Source organism: Kryptolebias marmoratus, linkage group LG15 (genome assembly GCF_001649575.2).
Source record: "Kryptolebias marmoratus isolate JLee-2015 linkage group LG15, ASM164957v2, whole genome shotgun sequence".
Lineage (NCBI taxonomy): Eukaryota > Metazoa > Chordata > Actinopteri > Cyprinodontiformes > Rivulidae > Kryptolebias > Kryptolebias marmoratus.
The window spans coordinates 10,333,586-10,354,567 of record NC_051444.1 but is presented as its reverse complement, the minus strand read 5'-3'; the positions used below and the strand labels follow the sequence as shown (position 1 = coordinate 10,354,567).

At 35.6% G+C, this 20,982-nt stretch overlaps 1 protein-coding gene across 1 annotated transcript in view; it reads left to right on the top strand.

Moving 5' to 3' along the window:
• The window catches only part of spon1a (spondin 1a), a 51,396-nt gene extending 31,761 nt beyond the window's left edge, over nt 1-19,635 (top strand). Inside the window, exons 7-16 of the mRNA XM_017440092.3 lie at nt 3,377-3,441; nt 8,961-9,162; nt 11,472-11,612; nt 13,274-13,349; nt 13,437-13,619; nt 16,969-17,139; nt 17,241-17,408; nt 17,605-17,769; nt 18,145-18,411; nt 18,537-19,635. Coding sequence (XP_017295581.1) covers nt 3,377-3,441; nt 8,961-9,162; nt 11,472-11,612; nt 13,274-13,349; nt 13,437-13,619; nt 16,969-17,139; nt 17,241-17,408; nt 17,605-17,769; nt 18,145-18,411; nt 18,537-18,700 — 1,602 coding nt within the window. The 3' untranslated portion in view covers nt 18,701-19,635. The remainder of the gene's footprint in view (nt 1-3,376; nt 3,442-8,960; nt 9,163-11,471; nt 11,613-13,273; nt 13,350-13,436; nt 13,620-16,968; nt 17,140-17,240; nt 17,409-17,604; nt 17,770-18,144; nt 18,412-18,536) is intronic.
• Nucleotides 19,636-20,982: the final 1,347 nt, after the last annotated feature.

The window sequence follows — 20,982 nt, the reverse complement described above, 5'->3', positions numbered from 1 at the left end:
CATTGCAAAAAGAAAAAAAAGCATTACTTTATGTGGAAAAGTCCAGAAATATATTGCAAATAATTGTCTTAAAAAGCTATATTTTGAGCTGGCAAATCTGAAACTCTGTCAGTGTTTTTTTTTTTTTTTTCCAAATATTTCATGTATTGCTCTTTACATGTTAACTCGGAAACAACCTTTTTGTCAGCATCATGATTGAAATGCTGGATTTATTTTACATAAACACTTAATTTTAGAGATAATTTATTGTAGCAAATATTTGGCTGTTTACTCAGTAGCGTGAAAGCGTATAAACTACCGTCTGACTGGCTTCCAAAGCGCATTCATATTATGCTGTTCCAAATGTCAGTGGAGCAAACAGGAAACATTAAACTTTATTAACACCACGACTCTGCTCCTGTTTCTTATTTCTGATTATGTCACTTTAAATGTGGTTTCTTGCCTAACATGGAATTACAAATGCTAAATCAAGCATCACAAATGAAGGTTCACTGCACTTGTCAGGACTAGATGGAAATTATTCATGCAATATGAATCTGTTCCTTCCAGGATGCGAATGAACGTCATTTGCAGTTTATGATGTTTGTTCTCTAATAGATACAAGTAGTTTCTGTTCTGGGAATGATTTTTTTTTAATATATCTTCTGTGTATATACCTAAGATTAAGATGGTATGTTGTGCTATAAAAACATTATCTGTTCTAAAGGCTTTTAGTTTGCTTTTATTGCATCTTTACTTTTTCTTATACCTCAATTGGAGCTTGAATTTTCACATTCATTCTTGTTTTTTCATTTATTTTTATAGGGGTTTTAATGTGACTTTTAGGGCAAAAGTAGATTCAAATCTTTGATTAATCTTAATCTTTGATTAATTGCAAAACAGCTATAGGCAATCAACATTTTTTTTATTTATTCTTTATGTACAATTTCTAGGCAAGTACTCATATTGGTGTGTTTTTGTCTGTGAATAGACAAGTGGGTAGGTTTCTCCACCATTTGCTGTGCTTAGTAGAAATTGTGTTTTTTGAGAAAAACAACAAAAGAAATCATTGTGTTTTTTCACTGTCCATAATCTCTACTAGAGCAAATATATAGCTTCAGATGGCATGGGGGTCATTGGAGACTATTTTCGCCTCTCTGTACCATCTATTCACAATTTATCTGTCAGTATTTTACGTTTAAGTCATTTTACATGACATAGCTTTTATAATTTATAAAAATCTGTGCTTTCTATAGGTATTCTCAAAGTATTTACTTTTCAGTTTTTTTCTCTGTTTACACGGACTGTCACAAATCAAAGGGAAGCAGACGCAGAAGTTGCAAACTTGCTGAAATATGTTTTCTTAAATCCCTCAATGTGATCTCTCAAAATCCACAGTGTATAGCCTAAATAGTTTTCATGCTTCAGGTTTCGTACAGCTGTGTACACACACACTGGCAGGCCACCAGATGTAAAGTAATTTATTATCTGAGCAGATTGGTATTGGAAAGCCAGTTAATGTGTGAGCAGGCATGTAATCATACAAACCTGTCAATAATAGGCTCAGTATACACAAGCACATACATTCCAGAGGGGATTATATGAACAAATGTGCAAACATGAATGCAATGTACACCGACCCGCCATAACATAAGAAAAATTGAAAAGTGAAGTGAATAACACTGATTATCTTGAATAGCTTCAGCTCCAACATGAGTCTAAACTTTTATTTGTACCATCTAAAAATCCTGTGAAGGATTAAATGTTCTTAGTAGTTACTATAAATGTGATGACCTGCTACACAGATCTAGAGATTAGAATCTGTATCAGTGGGACATTCTGGATCTACAGTAGAACTACACCTAAGACTACAAGATCCAAATGATCTGCTTCAGTGGTATTGAGACTGTAGGTCTCAGTACATCCCAGGATATAAGAGCTTTTTTGGCAGCATGAGGGGGACCTACACAACACAAGTTGTTTCAGTGTTGTATATGATTGGTTTACAACCACCATGCACAGTTGTCCTGGCAATGAAAGAAAGAAAGAAAAAAAGAAACATGAGGGTTGCTAAGGTTTTCTGTGCCAGTATGAGAACCATGCCCTACTTGGCTATTACCTGACTGAGGTAGTATTTAAAGACTTTACCCTCAGCTCACTGTGAGCCAATTTCATGGCTGATATCCTCAGTGTGAGGGAGTACAACAGGTCAATTCAACCCCAGCAGGACATGCTTGGCCTTGTGACTTCAGAGGACTATGACAATGGTTTCACTTCCAGCTCATGTGGGTGCTGTTTAACAGGGTCAAGAGAAAAAACGTATATGATTTAAGGATTAATTATGTTTTAACACAACATTCTTACATTGCTGTAAGATGTCATTTTTACTTTTTTAAATATTTGTTCTAAAATGCAAATTAAATAGCAAAAAATGAAAGGATACTTAAGTGGTGTGAAATCAAAAGTACAAAATGTGTGCTTGTCACAGTGGACAATGGTGCTATTATATCTGAACTGATTGATTCAGAGATACAGTACAATTATTTTTTCACAGTATTCTTATTAAATAACTAGATGAAAGTTATGAATACCCATGTAGTTATTTAATATTGACATTTTGTCTGTCAAATATCCCACTTTTAAAATCCTTTTACAAACCTATTTTGTAAAATGATTCCTAATTTTTCATTATGGTGCTAGAGAAGTGTTACAAGTGCACACAAGCTCTAATGTCTGTAATGTATTGTCTTCCTGTGGAATTAATTTAAAAACATTGCCCTAGTTGACATTTGAATATTGTAGAAAAGCATGACAGTGTCATGTCAGGTCAATTTGTCCCCCTGGCAGGGTTCTATGCTTGCAGGGATATGTGCATATCACAAGTGCATATTTGCAAAATGGGAATTGTTAAGTGCATTGGTGCAAACTACTAAACATTTTGTACTCAGTTGATGGGTATAAAATGGCAACTGCTGGGTACAAAGTGTCGGTATGATTTTATGGAGGGATGAATTGGCCAGTGATCTGTCGGCCTTAAAGCAAATCAAGTTTACTGATCGCCAGATAATATCTGTACACTTTGTCTTTGCCTGTGTCAAATTTACATTTTAATTTTCAAAGTTTTATCCCAAATGTAAAATAATTGCTGTTTTGATTGCATTACTTAAGATATTTGCAATATTTTCCTCCTGTTTGTTAAAAAATATATGGATAATAACCCTTTTACCATATAAACCACATATTATCTGAATGAACTGTTTATTTAAAGCTTGGAAATGGATCAGGCTCACACTGAGCCTTTTTGAACATTTACTTCTGAAGCACAGTTATTCAAGAGTGAAGAATGAGTTATTTGAGCGAGCTAATGTTTAACTTTTGTGTCTCTTTCTCACTGAAGGGCGATGATGTTCTAACAGTCATCAAAATGAAAGCTCAGTGGCCAGCCTGGCAGCCCTTGAATGTGTAAGTAAATACGATGCCTTAATACTGTATGTATAGATTAGCATTATGGTATGTAGCCTACAAAGGCTTGTTAATTTGGATACCACTGTTTGATTAGATTTGAAGTCATAATGAATGAGACATTTATACTGGAAGTGATTAAAATAAAACCAGCTGTGAAGCAACCTGTGCAAGAAAATAAGCTCAAATAATAGTGTTGTTTTTATTTATCAAAGCTATAATTTCAGGAAGCTTTTGAGGGTGAAGTATGTTTTTTATATAGTTGGAACAGAAAAACATAATAGAAACCTAAAACTGACACTTGTGCACATTCATGTATTTTCAGCTTCATTGGAGCCATTTAATTGTTTATTTATGAGAAAAACAAAAAAACCTGTTTGACTCAGCTTATACAGGAAAACTTAAGTGCATAAAGGCTAGCAGTGAGTTGTTATATTAACTGCTGGAGCTTTTTGAGAGCCTTGAAATTAGTCTCCAGACTGAAAAAAACATTTAAAAAAGCCTTTAATACAAGCAATGATATCCAGCCGAGCTAACAAGGTGACTGTGTGCTGTACATACAATCCATTAATAATTTCCCACAGAGGCTGTATGCAGCAGTATGCAGGGCTGTTCAGGGTCAGATACATTGGTTTGAAATGAGTAAAGAAAGTAATTTATTGTAGTAATAATTACACAGAAGAATTCCTGTTTTGATAAAAAGCCTGTAGAAAATTTCTGGTTTACACACTTAAGAAAATACATTGTGTTAAATGTTTGAGGAGTCCTAAAGGCCTTATTAGTTCTACATATACCAATGTTTAAAAGCACTGATGCTTGCTTATGTCAGCAAGTTCTTAAGCTCCATGTGTTTATGACTCTAGAGTATAACAGTTCCAATAATATATATTTTTACAGTGTACAGCAGCAGCAAGCAGTTAGTGGACAAATGATCTTTGTCTTGATGTGTTGCAGTCAAGGCAGGGCAGTTTTATTTCTATAGCACTTTTTAACAACAGGGCAACTTAAAGGGCTTTACATAAACAATCACAAACATTGTGACAAAGTGCAAAAAAAACAATAAAAGCATACAGGAAGATAATAAAAAAAAAAAAACTGAAGCTCAAAAAAAAAAAAATTCATAACATTAAAAATTTAAAGCAAGCTCTTATTAAGAACTGGAATAAAAAATAAAGGAATATAAAATGCAGCATAAATAACTCTTTGCAATAATCAAAGGCAGCGGCAGACAGGACGGTCTTCAACCTCCTCTTACACAGTCAGTTTTCTGGGAGTCTGCTCCAAATATTTGGTGCATTAAAGCTGAATGCAGCTTCTGCATGTTTGGTTCTGACTCTGGGGACAAAGAGCAGATTGAGGGCAGACGACCTCAGAGGTCTCGATGGTTCATAATGCAGCAGAAGATCAGGGATGAATTTTGGACCCAGACCGTTTAGTGTTTTGTAAACAAGCAACAGGATTTTTAAGTCAATTCTCTGAGCAAAAGAAGGCCAGTGCAAGGACCTCAGAGCTGGACTGAAGTGATCAACTCTATTGGTCTTTGTGAGGACTCAAACAGCAGCGTTCTGGATCAGCTGCAGCTGTTTGATGGATTATTTTTAGGAAAACCAGTAAATACTTTGTTTCTATAGACAACTGTCTTTTTGAAGAAAGAAACACAAACTCTGCAACTAACACATGCCAGATATTTGATTTGATGATATAGTAATGCTTTATGACTTTTTATTTAAAGGGGACCTATGATGCAAAATTCACTTTTTGAACTGATCAGGTGAAATCTCAATATCTGAGAAGGATTTTGTGTATTAAATTTAATGAACATGTTTTGTATCGCCCACAGACCTATCCTGACCTGTTCAATATGTCCCCTTTAATGAAAGTTTGAGACACCCTAACTGTATTTATTTATTAGGGACTTTGGTTTCTTTATAATCAGCCTCAATAACAAAGCTAAAACAGTTCCTAAAACTTGTAGTAACATTTAATAATCATTAATTAAAGATAAAATCTCTTATCTGGTCACAAACTCTTGTGAAGCTTTACACTCTGATGGATTATTATTAGCAGGATGCTTTTAAGTCTGGAAACATCTCAAAGTTACTCTTTATGATATAAACCATAATTACACCTTATTTTTTATGGATGTTTATGAAATAAAACCCACAGTGCTTGAAGTGTGCTAGCACTAAATTCTATAAAACAAAATGCCTCCTCTTAAATCATACACTGAATTTTATTTGATTGTAAAATGATAGCTAGAATAAAAATGATAGCTGGAATTAAAAGCATAGCGGCAGAAAGTAATAAAAGTACAAAGGTGGGAGATAAGAGCAAAGTGAAGCCAAGAAAATGTGTAAGTCATTCTCACACATAAAATATGATAAATATATATATATATATATATATATATATATATATATATATATATATAAGAAGTCAGATCAGCAGATGTCCAGCTTACTTTCATATTTCAATTTAAGAGTTTGGTTTTCTGTAGACAGAACGAGGAAAATAATAGCACAAAATAAAAAAGGAAAACAATATAAATGGCAATACAAAAAAAAAAAAAGTGTGACTTAGAGTAGCCTACTATCAATATAGTCACATAAGTCCCAAACACAAACTGCCAAATAAATTATTTTGTAAAAGGAGCTCACCTCACAATTTGAGGATTTTGAATTTTGGATTTTAATGGCATAATTGTCAAACCATTTTGCAGATATTATCAGGAACTTAATGATTTAGAAGTTAAGCTTTTCCATCTGATTTGTATCAGACACACACAAGTGACTCAGATTTTGATAACAGAAGGCACTGATCCTCAAGGAATGTTGATGCTTTTTAAATTCACTCAATAGAAATGATGTAATTTCTACTCTATAAGGCATTGGCATTAGCCTTGTCATTGTAAGTACTGTTAATACATCAATCTGATGATAAACTTTACACACATTTTAAGTCAACCAAAAACAAGGTTTGACTACCTTTTTTTCTAACTTTCACTCCTTATGTTTTTATCAGTAAACTTTCCTTCATTAGTCCGCCTGCTCTATTTACCTCTTCTCTTTTGTTTGTTAGGGTGGAAATAGTTTCCTGACAGCCTCCGTGTTTCTATGACACTGATGCTGACTCCTTGTTCTCTCCCACTCATTTTGTCAGTTGTCTTCCTAACAATCAAAGGACTACTTTGGTGATGTGTGCCTTATATCTAATGAGCAGCTAAAAGAAAAAAAAAAAGAGTTTGTTGTCAACAATGTGAAGTAAGAAGTTTCTTTGAAGTATAGAATTCAGCCATTAATAAGAAGTGTTCAGCATTTTGGGGTTTATGTAGAGTGTGGTAGATTAAGCATCGACCCAGTTTTAAAATACACTTTTTTTTCTTTTAACTTTTGTAAGATTTAGTTGCCTACATGAAAAATACAGTGTTGTGACAAAAATAAATTGGTGGAAAAAGGCATAAAACAAACCAGTATATAAAGCTTTGATTGGATTTTTTTTTTAGCATAAGAGCACTATGACAAAGATAAGTTGGTTTTAGAACTAATTTTGATTATTTAAATACTAGGCAATAAATGAGAACTATACATGCAGCAATGTCACAAATATTGACATTCATATCAACACTTTCCCCCCAAAAATTACAGCCCACAATTCTAAGTTTTTTATAACCCTCATATATTTGGTAAAATCCTTGCTCTGTCTTTTGCAGGGTTTTTTTTTTTCAGTTATCAATTACATGTGCAAAAAAAGAAAAAAAATGAAAAGATGGCTTTCTAAGATCAACCTTAGACTTTTAAAGCAGAGGTTCAGAAAAGTGGAGTCAATATATGTGTTCCCAGGAAATATAAGAACTATTTCATCATTAACAGAGTGTGCAAGAGCAGGACTGAGCTGGCTGGAGTCAAATGGATTTATATGGGCATAATGACAGCCGAAGAGGAATCATTGGCTAATTGTCTATGTTGCAACACGAAGCTTGCCATTTCTAATTAATCTTATATTGGCTGAGAAATTTCTTGTAATTAGTTTAGCTGTCAATCATTGGTCAAGACAGATGGCCAGAGAGCTGTATGAGTGTATGTGTGTGTGTGTGTGTGTGTGGGTGTGTGTATGTGTCTGTGTACGTGTCTATGATGCTGGAATGCAAATAGTGCATTGAGATGGATGTGGTCTGGCAATATGAGTATACAATATTTATCATTTCTTAGTCTTTATGGCCACAGTGCCACATTTTAAATTCAAATGGTTATGTATTCATTTCATAAGTTCATAATATTTCTTCTATTATTGACATAGATGCACTATTTTAAGCTTAATATAATCTAAATAAAAATATCTCCTGGACAAAAAGTGCTTTAATTGGACAACCTTGAGAATGTGAAGTAAGTTTTGACACCAAGAAATGCAGCTGAGCTCTGAGAAAGAAATATGTGTCAGTGATTTTGAGAATTGCATTCTATTAGTTCCAGACTTGTGATATGATGACAGCAGCTAAGCTTGACAGTTATTTACCAAAACCTGCAATATCTAGAGCCAGTTGGTAAAAAACCATGTCCCAAATTTAGCACAGGCAAAAGCTTACTAATAAAGCAAATATATGTTTCAAATGTATTAATAAGACTGAATCCAGATCAGGCTAGTGCTTTGGAAGGGTAATAAGGATGGAAGTACCAGGTGCAGAAGTTGTGCCTGCCGGGTCCATAGTGATCTAATCTTTTTGTCACATTAGTTGTAGACATGTAGGGGGCAAAACTACTAAAAAAAACAAAAAAAAAAAACAAGATTAATAAGTTGAACCAAAGATTCCAAAGGCAGCTTGGCATGATACATATGTAAATAGACAATGCAGCATAATACATGAAGGTAATTAGAGGTAAGGCAGAACAAAAACAAGGAGTATACAGTATATTTCTATATATACTGGTTGATGGTGATTGATAATTGACCCCAGGTGTGTTGAGTATTAAAGAGAGAAAGGAGGTTGGTGAGGAGCTGAAAACAAAGACTACTGAGGACAATAAGAACAAAACCAAGAACATAACTCAACTGAATCACTAAAACTCACAATAAAACAAAAGAATACCCCCTTTGTAATACAGAATACTTAAACCAAGAATTAAGACCAACCCCAAACTATGACAGAAAGATTAATTATTCTCTGAGTATAATGCTCTTTGTTTCAAATTATACAAACATGTAAACATTAAAAAACTCCTATAAAGCTGTCTAGTTTAGGGCAACTTGCTTGTGACTAGTTTAGATAATAATGTCATTACAAGTTCACTGGGTTCAATGAAATGCGTCAGTGTGTCTGAGCCACATATCTGACCTTTGTTTTAGGTGACAGTACAGATTAGCCTCTGGTTGAATATGGAAAAGAACATTTGTTTGTCACATCCTTTGGAGGTTTTTCCAAATCTCATTTGAGTCACAGCTAACTGATGTTTTTTTTTTCCTCTTTATTTACATTTGGAAATGGCACTGTTTAATATAGAACTCTTGCTCATTCTTTTCCTCAGGCGTGCCGCCCCATCAGCTGAGTTCTCTGTTGACCGAACTCGCCACCTCATGTCCTTCTTGACCATGATGGGACCCAGTCCAGACTGGAATGTGGGCCTGTCAGCAGAGGACTTGTGTACCAAAGAGTGTGGCTGGGCCCAAAAGGTGGTCCAGGACTTAATCCCATGGGATTCTGGCACTGACGGTGGGGTGTCATATGAGGTCAGTGCAAACATGAAAACCTTAAAATTCTTATTTGCAGAACTGAAACATTAAAGCATTTGTAATAAAACGTACCCCCAAATTTGCAAAGTGACACAAAGGGATACAGTTTTGAAATTACTACAGCATTGTAGGATTTTCATCACATACTTGCTAGCAAATTTGAACTCATTTTCATTATTCAGATTTGTTGTTAAATTGGCAATCAAATTTTAATTCTTGGACTCAAGTGTTTTATTGTTTTTTTTTTCTTATTTGCAGAGTTTTATTTTTTGTGTGTGAGCTTTCAACTTTGATTCAGCAGATTTAGAGTTGTTTTGTTTTTTTTACTCCTATATGGGGTTTCATTTTTTAAACACACCTAAGAACAAATCTAGCAACTTTTAGGACAAACACTTGGCACTGCAACATTGTAAAAGAAAATATTTCTTCTTCACAGTAGGCTGATCTCAGCTTCTGTTCTGTGAAATTGGTGGCAGGAAGCAATAAAAACAGGAACATACTCGCGTGGGGTGTTTGTAATATGCCACATTGTTCTTGTTAGCCAGGCAGAAGCTGTGCAGGGTTTGCAAGTTTGTGGGTGTGTGCGGCGGGGGGTGGGAGGGTGTGTGCATGTGTGTGTGTTTATTTAAAACACTTATATGAGTGATGCATGTAAATACAATCATAGTGACGTGAGGAAAAAAAAAACAAGGCTTTGACTAAATTTTGAAGTAAATATCAGCAAACTAAAAAAAATAATTTTGAGACAAACTTAGTGCTCTTTTTGTTCATCAGTCTGCTTGATCAGAATCATAGTCTCTCGTTTTGTGAATCTCTTCCAGGTTGCAAAAATTCAAGTGTCATTATTATGTGCATTCCTGTCTAAGCAGCCTTGAGCAACACTTTTCTCTCACCGTTCTCACTCTGAGGTGCTGCCAGTTCTACTCCCCAGTCAGTGCAAAGCAACAAATTAGTCTGTATGTTTCGAGACATCTACACTGAAATCCATGTAGTCCCTCACATTTAGAAGCTCTACTTTGAATCAACATTTGTCCTACTTGGTTCTAGTTTTACTCATTGAAGAACTTTACAATTACGGCCCGTGTATGCTTTTTTTTTAATCAGAGTCTGCATCCATCCACTTAAAACAAAACAAAACACACATTCATGTAAAAATAAAGAGTGATTCAATTACAGATGTGCAGCCTCAGAACCAGGTCAGAACCAATCATTTGTGAATCAAATTGACCTATTTGCGAATGTATGATAATGATACTTAGCATTGTTAAAATGTATTTTGAAGCGATCAGCATCTTCATTATGGTAAACCTTCAAGACTTTTACAGTTACACTTCTTAATCACTCTGGCTCTCTGTACCAACAAGCACATTCAGTTATGTGTTAAAAATTGTAATTAGATGAATCAAACTTGCCTGGAGCAATTCTTCTTTTTTTATCTCAAATATCATCAAATTGCTCTGGCAACTAGTTCAGCAATGGAATGTGCAGACTTCCTGTCTTGGGATAATCTTTACATAATTGTAAGAAAATCTTGTCAAGTTTTGGTGCATTTTGAAGTGTTATTTTTTTTCCAGCTAAATTAATGTTACAAAAATGTGAATCTTAATTAAAGTGACTCATTCTCGTAAATGACAACATTAATTTTAATAATGGCATTTTTTCCCCAGAATGGCCAATGAATCCGTACATGCATTGTCAAAGTTTTTCAAAAAGAAACCTTATACATCCAAAAACTGCCGAAAGCAGCAGAAGATAGGGAGACTCTGGCCATTACAAAGTGTGGGGACTTTGGCTCTCTGGGACAAAGTCATTAAAAGCACAGGCCTGTAACAGAGTAATGAGATCTATCCTTTGTGCCATTACTTATACTGTATCTTTTAATCAGTGGACATTCACTGCCCTTGCCCCTATCATCCTGTTTCACACAACGCAAACATGCAGCAATTTCTCTTTCTTTTTTTTCTCTTTGAGTGGTCTCAGTTGGGGGGTAAAGAATGGGTTGGTCTTCTGCCTCCAGAATGCCTCTGGCATTGCTTCCATCAGCCCCATGCTGGCAGACCTTTACTGTTGACTAATAAGAAAATCTCCCCTGTAAAGTACATAACTCCTCTGCAGCTGTTCTCTGACTTTGAAACTGTACTTAGGGTGACTTTTGCTCTGTGTCACTTTGAAAGTCTTGCACAAATTTAATAAAAACAAGTAAACAAGCTAAGAAAGAACAAAAAAATGAGAGTGTGATCCACTGCACATCTGTTTCCTACTTTTTCTTACTTTTTGTGTCTGTGGCTTACTTTGGTTTGTTTCAGTCTCCCAACAAGCCAACGGTGCCGCAGGACAAGATCCGTCCCCTGACCAGTCTGGATCACCCACAAAGCCCATTTTATGATCCAGAGGGAGGTGCCATCACTCCTGTGGCCAGGATTGTGGTGGAGCGCATTGCCAGAAAGGTAGGTTTGACTTCCCAATAGACAAATTTATTCCAGATAAAAGTGATTATTGTGGATTGTTATGCAACAGCATAGTATATTTATAGAATAGTATATCTAATCAAAAAAGGTAAGAATTTGTGCATTTGTTCTTTTTAAAAGAAGATATCCTTTTGTCAAAATGCAAGAGGTTCAGTGTCACAGCTCAATTTTCCATTGAGGACCTCCACATGTTTTCATTGCATTTGTTTTAGAAAGCTGAATCAGACACTCGTTTTCCACTCCACCTACATTTTAAGTAGGATGTATCCTTTTTGAGATGGTTGTACAGCTGTGAACTACTTTAAACCCAAATTATGTCAATAACCCTTGACACATTACTACAGTATGAGGAAAAAAAAGCCTGCTGGCACACACCGTTTTATTAAACTGTCTGCAGTTTATTACTGTACAACTAATGTGTTCAAATTTGAAAGTCATTGCCTCACACTCAGAACATGAAGTCAAATGAGGTCTTCGTACATGTAACACAGGCCATCATTGCTGCAAAAACATGATGATGAGTTAGATACACCACAAAATGCACAATTTTCCAAGACTTTGTGAGCAAAAGGATAAGATAAGTTCTGCTGGTAAACATTCTTAAAACTCACACCAGTTCTGGAATAGCATTTTAACAGATTAACCAAGGATCCACCTGTATCAGAGTGACAATAAATAACATGGCAATACCACAAAATGCCTTGTGGTTCAAATTGTTTCTAAAGCCTGCAGAGATAGAGTGATGACATAGATTGCTTAGCCTCCAGTGCCACTGGGTCACAAGTGTTTATTAAAAAGGTGACTTCTTCAGTGTAGAAATGTACTGATTTCTTACATATAGCAACATACAGAAAATTTACTAGTGGTACATTAAACAATACAGACTATCATTGATTCAAAGCATCATACGAAGCTGCTTAGAAGCTTTTAAGGTAAAGATGTTGAACATTTTGATCAATCACTTGATCCTCGTCCAATCAAACTACAGTTTTTTAATTACACCTAAATTAACACCCTAAAATGACATTTAGGCATAGACAATTTAAGGTTGCCAGGTACACTAACATGCAGGTTTTTGAACTTGGAAACTGTGTCAAACCTTTAACTGTCTTACTGCAAGGCAAGAAGGTTGTGAAATGAACAAGGGCTTGAAATGGATAATATATATATTTGTATATTATTTTGGAGGCATACATAAACCAAAAGCTAAAATTATTCTATATTTCTTTATTACCATGATTCAAAGTTAAATTTAAATGCCTGAAGTAGGAGTGATTATAGTTTTAATCTTCCTCTACTGCGGCTTTGTACTTTTGGGGGACACACTACATTAAGCATGGCAAATGACAAAATATGATATGACTTCTCCAGGAACTACAAAGTAATACAAAAATGAAATCATATTATATAATATTTATTCAAACCATTTTTTTGATGAGATCATTTTATTCTAATTTGATTTTTTGTGGGGAGGTGAAACAGTCTGGAAAGTCTAGTGGCAAAACAGAGCAGATTAAAAAGTTTGCAGTCCTTCGGTGGCATCTAGAGGCGGCTGTCGGAATATAACACAGGGATTCAGTACAAGAACCTATAAAGAGTGGTTTGCTTCTGTACTGATATCACTGTCTGTGTGTCCTCAGGGTGAACAGTGCAACATTGTGCCAGATAATGTAGATGACATTGTAGCAGACATTGCCCAGGAGGAGAAAGATGAAGGTAAGAATTCTGTACTTGTGTTCTGACTCTGAAAGCATACATGCCGGCAGACCATCATACCACATCTGTTCTCTTTTCTTGTTTCAGATGATACTCCTGAAACATGTATCTACTCCAACTGGTCTCCGTGGTCCGCCTGCAGCTCGGCCACTTGTGAAAAGGGTAAGCGGATGAGGCAGAGGATGCTCAAGGCTCAGCTGGACCTGAGTGTTCCCTGTCCACATACTCAGGACTTTGAGCCATGCATGGGGCCTGGATGCAGTGATGAAGGTGGGTATCTATCCAAAGACTAAAAGAGTAGTTTGTTAGCTCAACAAAAAGAAGTATTATATGTTAAAGATTTAAAAACACTATAATTAACATAGGATTTTTTTAATGAAAGTTGAATTATTTCAGTAATTGTTGCTTTATTGAACAATGAACCCTTCAGAAGTAATCCATTGGTGATTCTGATCTGCATTTAGCATACTCATTCCATTGCAAATCATGTTATTTTATTTATATACAGTTTACAGATTGTTTTTTGTTGGTTTCCAAGAACTTGATGAACATTGTTGACTTTAGCTAAATCCTCATCCTTGAACCAAGAAATTGTTTTTATTTTTTGAATTGGGAATAATCTAACCATCTGCTTAAGATGTGGAAAGGTTGTCTTGTGATAGATCATCTGTAAGTGAGTCTTAAAAACAAAAAAACAACAACACACTTTGTTGATAATTAAAACCATCAGATTGAATTTAGCATATAATATGCAATTTTTTAACTGTTTTTCAATAATTGCTGTTTCCATTATTGTTTGACAATCTCAAAAGGAAGTGCATGTTTTACTGTTTGTGGGTGTCCGTTGATAATATGTACTATTCTACAGCTGAGTTTAGGAAATATCAAAAACGTGAGCACTTTCTTTTAACATTAATGTAGGTCTATGAAAGGAAAGTAGATTTTAGGCTTAGTGAATTAGAGAAACAAACAAAATACTGTAAATACCTTTTCTTAAATTAGAATTGGATTCAACATTTTATTTTTTATTTTGTTGGAATTACATGCAAATGTTTATAAAAAGCCAAACCATTATTCATTTATAAAATACTCTTTAGGGAAACAAATATTAAATCATAGCAGTAGAATTAATTAATTTATTTGTTTATTTAAAAAGTGTATCAATTCTGTGAGCATCTTGGCCTGTCCTACATGCACAGGCCATAATGAAGCAGTTACAGAAACTTTCACAATTCCAACCAGTGGTAATATTATTCTGGTTGCACATTCTATGCTCTTTTACTTATCCCCTTTTATGCATGATGTTCTGTTACTAAAATGTTTCCAAGGTCTGACCAAAGTTAATTTACTTCTCTTTTCAACAAGATGGTTTAATAAAAAAAAAAAAGTACAGTTTTAAATTTCTCTTCCAGAGCTCAACTTGACCTCCAGTTTTAATTATATAATGTATTGAGAAAGTGGCTCCCTGCTGCTGACTGCTTTATGTTGAAATAAGGTTAAGGAGTTTTATGACTCAAAATTTTCATCTTCGAGTCTGCCCTTTTAATTGTAAAACAAAGCATAATCTTTTCTCACTAATGAAAGTCTGAAACCTTAGTAAATATTATCTGAGATCTAGTATAGTAAGACATCAGATGTCTTTGGCCCTTTACAGAGCTCTACAGATATTTTATTTGGCGTTGGATGTAGTGACATGAATGCCCCCCTCTAACTCTGGGTGCCAGTAACACATGAAGACTAGTGTTACTCTTCGTTACTCTTACTGACTGCCTACACAGCAGTTCCACACAAATGTCATCTTTCTATGGATGTCTACATATACAATTTGCAATAAGTCATCTTCTTTTTTCATTATCAAAAAATAGGCCAATTTAAAGAAACCAGCAGATTTTTAATTAGTCCCAACTAAAATTTAATTTTAAACTAGAATACATAAAAGTTTAAATAATTACTTTCTGCATATCCAAGCTTTATGTTAACAAGTTAACAAAAATTAGGAGATTCAATTTATTTTTTGTTCTGCAAAATGGTTGTTCTCAGAAAATCGAATTTCTTTTTTTCTTCTTTTTTTTGCTATTATTTAACTATTAGGAGCACAGAGTGACATGTAAATTAGGTGACAGAGGGGTGGACAGTAGTGAGAGGCAAGGGACCAAAAGGCTCTGATACTCCTAATCTAGTCTCATTTACCAGTAGAAGTCTCTGAAGTAAGACATACTATATTTTGGTCTCATCCTGGTTCTCTCCACATGTTGTGACATATTTCTTTCTGCACAGAGACATACAGCTGATGGGCGTAGTGTGCACTACATAATTACTGGATTACTGTCAAGAAAAGCTTTTTAGGGAACCAGTTCTATAAGAATATGCCACTGAAGTCTATTCTTGATTACCTGTACGTACTGTATGTGGGTTTTCTTCAAGTACTCCAGTTTTCTCCCACAGTCTGAAAACAAGCAGATTAAGTCAGTTTAAAATCCTAAATTGAGAGTAGATGGTTGTTCTGTGTTGACCCTGTGATGGACTGGTGGTCTGTCCAGGGTGTACCCTGCCTTTCACCCACTGAGTACAAGAGACAGACACCAGCTCCACATAACCCAAATCTGAGTAAAGTACAATATTTTGATGTTTTCTACTTTAGTGCCTCACAGTGATAATAAACATACTTATAAATAATGAAATCCAAAAATCTATTTTACAGTTGAACTGACCACTACAGTAACTCAATGGCCAGTGCCACATTCTTGTAAATCTGAAGCTGCAGGTTTGATCCCAGGTTGCATCAGGGAGGGCACACGGCATAAAACAATTCCCAAAACGTCTTTCATGTGACTTTGCTGGCTGTTGCAACAAGAATGGAAAAAACAACTTTTGTAAGATTTGGTGCTCTCGATGTTTTTTTAACCCTCCTGAAACCCTCAAAAGAGAGAGCGAGATAGAGAGAGGTACAGAAGAATTCTTTATTTTTGAGCAGTACTGAAAACAAGTTTTAAAAACACTACCAAGGACTGACATCTGCATTGAGGGTTGTAGACAAGTGATTACTTGAGTCAATGACATAAAGTACAGTCCATAACCATCATCTGTGAATTCTTTGATGGTTCAGATAACTGTAAGAGTTGTTTTTATCCTTGCCACAGACAAACATCACCCTTGTTTCCCAATTTATTATATATTTTTCTCTTGTCTGATCTAAATACGTCTGTGACTTGAATAGTAATAATGGATTATTAGCCACAAGAAATCAAACAAATCTTATGACATGCATACATTATCCATTTTCATATTTTTTATGAACTTAAGCTCTTGCTTTTCTATTCAAACTATGGTTAATAAAACTGCAGCTTTAATTTTGCCAGATGATTTAACTGAGAGTTGCACAACTAAAAATAATGACAGTAATATGTTGTACTCAGCTTTAATTACTTCCTTTTATAAGATGCACTTAAAAGCTCGCCTTGTTCTTTTTAAATAATAGAAAATAGTATTCTTATGCTTTCAGTGTAATTAATTTAACACAATGCACCTCGTTCCATCCCAGACAGCATAGATTGTTTTTAATTGCAAAACATTTTCATGGATTTGCTGACATTTTTGTCTTTGTTCTTTTGCTATTAAGACTCTTCCACCTGCATGATGTCAGATTGGATTACGTGGTCTCCATGTAGTGTGTCCTGTGGCGCAGGCACACGTTCCCGGGAACGTTATGTGAAACAGTTCCCCGATGATGGTTCAGTGTGTACTTTGCCCACACAAGAGATTGAAGACTGTGTGGTTAATGAGGACTGCAGTGAGTTTTGTTCTTGGCTATTTACAAAAGCTTTCATTACCTTAATATGCATGATTTGTATGGTACTTTTACATTAACTTGTGTTCCCTTCTTGACCTTAGCTCCCAGCAGTTGCCTGGTTACAGAGTGGGGTGAATGGGACGCATGTAGTGCTACTTGTGGTCTTGGCATGAAAAGGAGAGAGCGCTTGGTGAAGATGCCTCCTGCGGATGGCTCAATTTGTGGAGCAGAGGTTTTACAAGTGGAGAAGTGCATGATGCCAGAATGTCGTGAGTAGCAATAGTTTAAATACCTCAACCATCTTGACTTCTTCTAGACCACAAATCTGGAGAAAATAAGGCACAAGAAGAAGATAACACAGCGACAGACCCATGTGCATTTTCTCCTTGATTCAATTCAATTTCTGTATTATTACTTTTAGTTTTAGTTCTAGACGTCTTACTGAGTGAGTTCTGTTATAAATAGATACAATCCCATGCCTGCTGACTCCGTGGTCGGAGTGGAGTGACTGCAGCGTGACATGCGGGAAGGGTCTGAGAACACGACAGCGCATGTTCAAATCGCCTGCAGAGCTGGGAGAGTGTACTGAAGAGGTAGAACAGGTGGAGAAGTGCATGCTACCCGAGTGTCGTAAGTTACAAACATTCTCATCTGCACACCCACACACTAATCATGTACATGAATATTTTATGGTACTTAATGGTAATTTCAACATGTTAATGAAACCTGTTTTCTTCATGCAGATGTGTTCACTAATGATAATAACGTTTGCCCCTCTTTTTTGTTTACACATCTCCTCTGTCATACCCTGCCTCTTTGTAACTTGGTGTCATTCAAAATCAAATCAAACCATTTCTAGGAAATATGCATTGGTTGAATGCCTTCAAATAGATGTTTTTAATAAAAGCCTAGGGAATTCAAAATCTCTTTGATTATGTTCTTTTAGTCACTTTAAAACACACTTCACTGTTTCACATTTTACTCTGTCCTTGTCTGTATCCTCAGCCATAGACTGTGACATGTCAGAGTGGACCGAGTGGTCTGAGTGCAATAAGTCCTGCGGAAAAGGTCACACAATTCGGACTCGCATTGTGATGATGGAGCCGCAGTTTGGAGGAGACCCCTGTTCTGAAACTATCCAGAGAAAGAAATGTAAGATTAGAAAATGCAACCGAGGGCAAGGCAACAGCGAAGAGAAGAGACGCCGCAAGGAGCAGCGTGAAAAACGGAGAAGCAAACAAGGCAGGGCTGAAGGCAACACGGAGCATCCAGGTTAGTATCAGGACTCCTGTAAGTGACATACAGCAGAACTACAAAACACATAGCTGTCTTTAAAAATGTAGATTTTCCCTATCGTAAGCCTCTTCTCTTTTTTTTATTTTCATTTCTACCTTCAGGGTGTAGAATGAGACCATGGTCAAGCTGGACAGAATGTACCAAACTTTGCGGTGGAGGTATTCAAGAACGACTCATGTCAGTAAAGCAGAAGTTTAAGACTGTCCAGCTGTCCAGCTGTAAGGACAGGAAGGAGATCAGGGCGTGCAATGTCCACCCCTGCTAGGAAGGGGAGAGCAAACTGGGTAGCTGACAAGAGGAGGGCTGGAAATTGAATTGACAGTGGAACTGGGAAAAGGACAAGGCACACTGTCGCACAATGATCCAATGCACTCTGTTTAGGGCTGAAATGACACATTTTTAAATTTTCATGAGGTAAATCCAGAGCTCAGGTCAGTTCTTAAAAGAAAATGAACTTTATGATCTCTCGGAAAAACTCTGGATTTAAACTCAGCTTAACCATGCTGTTAAACTAGCTCTGACACACATATAACTCTTTTGCAACATTATTGTAAACTTGTTGTGGTATAATATGTCTTGAAAAATATAAATATGAATTATAAACTGATAAAATGACGAGAAAAAGAACTGTTAAATCTTGTAGTGTCCCTAAATAGTTACGTATATTCCCAACGGCACAGGGGCCCAATTATTCCAGTGTTTTATATTCATTCACTTGTTCAGTTGTTTGTAGGAAACATGATGGTTTGTTATCTTTCTGTTTTACCACACTAAATTGCTGTCTAAATAAAAACATCAAGATTGTTTTGGGACATTGTTAAAAATGTGTTATTATTTGCAATGTTTTTTTTTTTATTATTTGACTTTTTTTATAAGAATATGTCAAGATTCTTACCAAAGTCTTGTGTAGATGTTTTCTAGATGTATATGTTGTTGTTTTTTTTTCTTTATTGCTGTCCTTCTAACAATATTTTTTTTGAAAATTATTACCTTTACAATAAAAGTAAATGTGACAACTTGTCACATGGATTTGTCATTTTATTAAGGGGAGTGCAATGTAATGCCGGTTGGATTTTGGTTTATTTTTGTGCTGCCACTAGATGGTGATATCAAGCTTATTTTCCATACCTTTCTTAAAGAAACTGCCCATTTCTGAGCCATTACAGCTGAATTCTTCCTGTCTACTTTTCATATTTTTACATGGATAACTTTTTTTACTACAAAATGGCTAAATAATAAGTTGAAAAAACTGTAAATAAAAAAGGAAATTTCTTAATTTTTCTAAAAATATATTTTTAAATTTATAAAACGGATCTTTAGGTAATCACAAATGACAAAACTAGACAAAAGTACAAGAAAATGTTTCGACAGGACTGTTTTACTATAAACAGAATATGCATATTTTGAATCTTTGACTTTTTTTTAAAGTCTATAGTCTATTCTGACTAACTGCTCAGTGAAGCTGATGAGTTTTTCTGTCCATGTGTTGGCTGAGGTCTGGAGAGATTCTGCCCCTCTCCTCCCTTGTCTAGTAAGTGAGGGGGAGGGGTGGTGTCAGGCTTTCCTCACTGTGGAGCTCCAGGGACAGGGGTGAAAAAATTCAAAACACACATAACAATACCATTCCTGTTTCCATGCCAACACAACCACACATCGGGAAAGCCTACACGCTTCACAGGCGATGGAAGCATGGAGGGAAACTATTATAAGCACAAATGGGACGTTAAAACAGAAATTGCCTTGGGGACTGTAATATGACATGAGGTTTATGGGTTTAAGCTTTGACTGCATAAGATAATACTAGATCTTGTGTGCCGCCTTCTTCCATTGTTGAGACTTAAAGCCATGAGATCCTGTTTTAACGCGCTGCCATGTTGTACAGTATTTCTGGAAATCTGCACACTAGGAGTTTTAATTCTTCTACCTACCAACACTATCATGGTGTTACATGACCTTTCTTTTAAGCATGAAATAATTAAATAACGTTAAAAAATTTGAAAAATTTTACTATTTGATCATATAGCAGCAAGGTAAGTACTACAGAAATCAACAAGTCAACATCTGAAAAAAAAGAAGAAAAATTTGAAGTGTACATTTTTATTTTACCAAAGGTACAGGTAAAAGCATTACCAGCACCTAGCGTTTGATAAGGGTTGTATTGTTGATTTACATGGGGGCCAGGGGGTTGTACTGTGATATTGCTTAGCATGTTGGACATTCCACACCAACGAAGCATCATTGTGTTGTTTGTCAAGCATTACAAAACTCTATGACATTTGAATGTGCCATCCAAACACAGGTATTGGACTTGGTCAATAATGAATCTGCATTTCCCGAGATGACGATTGTGAAAAGACCAGTCCTGCCAATGTTCTGGAGACACACACCAGTGTTACTCCTGGCACTATAGGGATGATGATTCAAAGAACCCCAATGGCACAATGCTACATCAGTGACATCCTGCATTCACATCTTACCCCTCCTAAAAGAAAACCCTGGTATAGCCAAGTCAGCACCCATTCACACACAACTCTTATGTCTATGGAC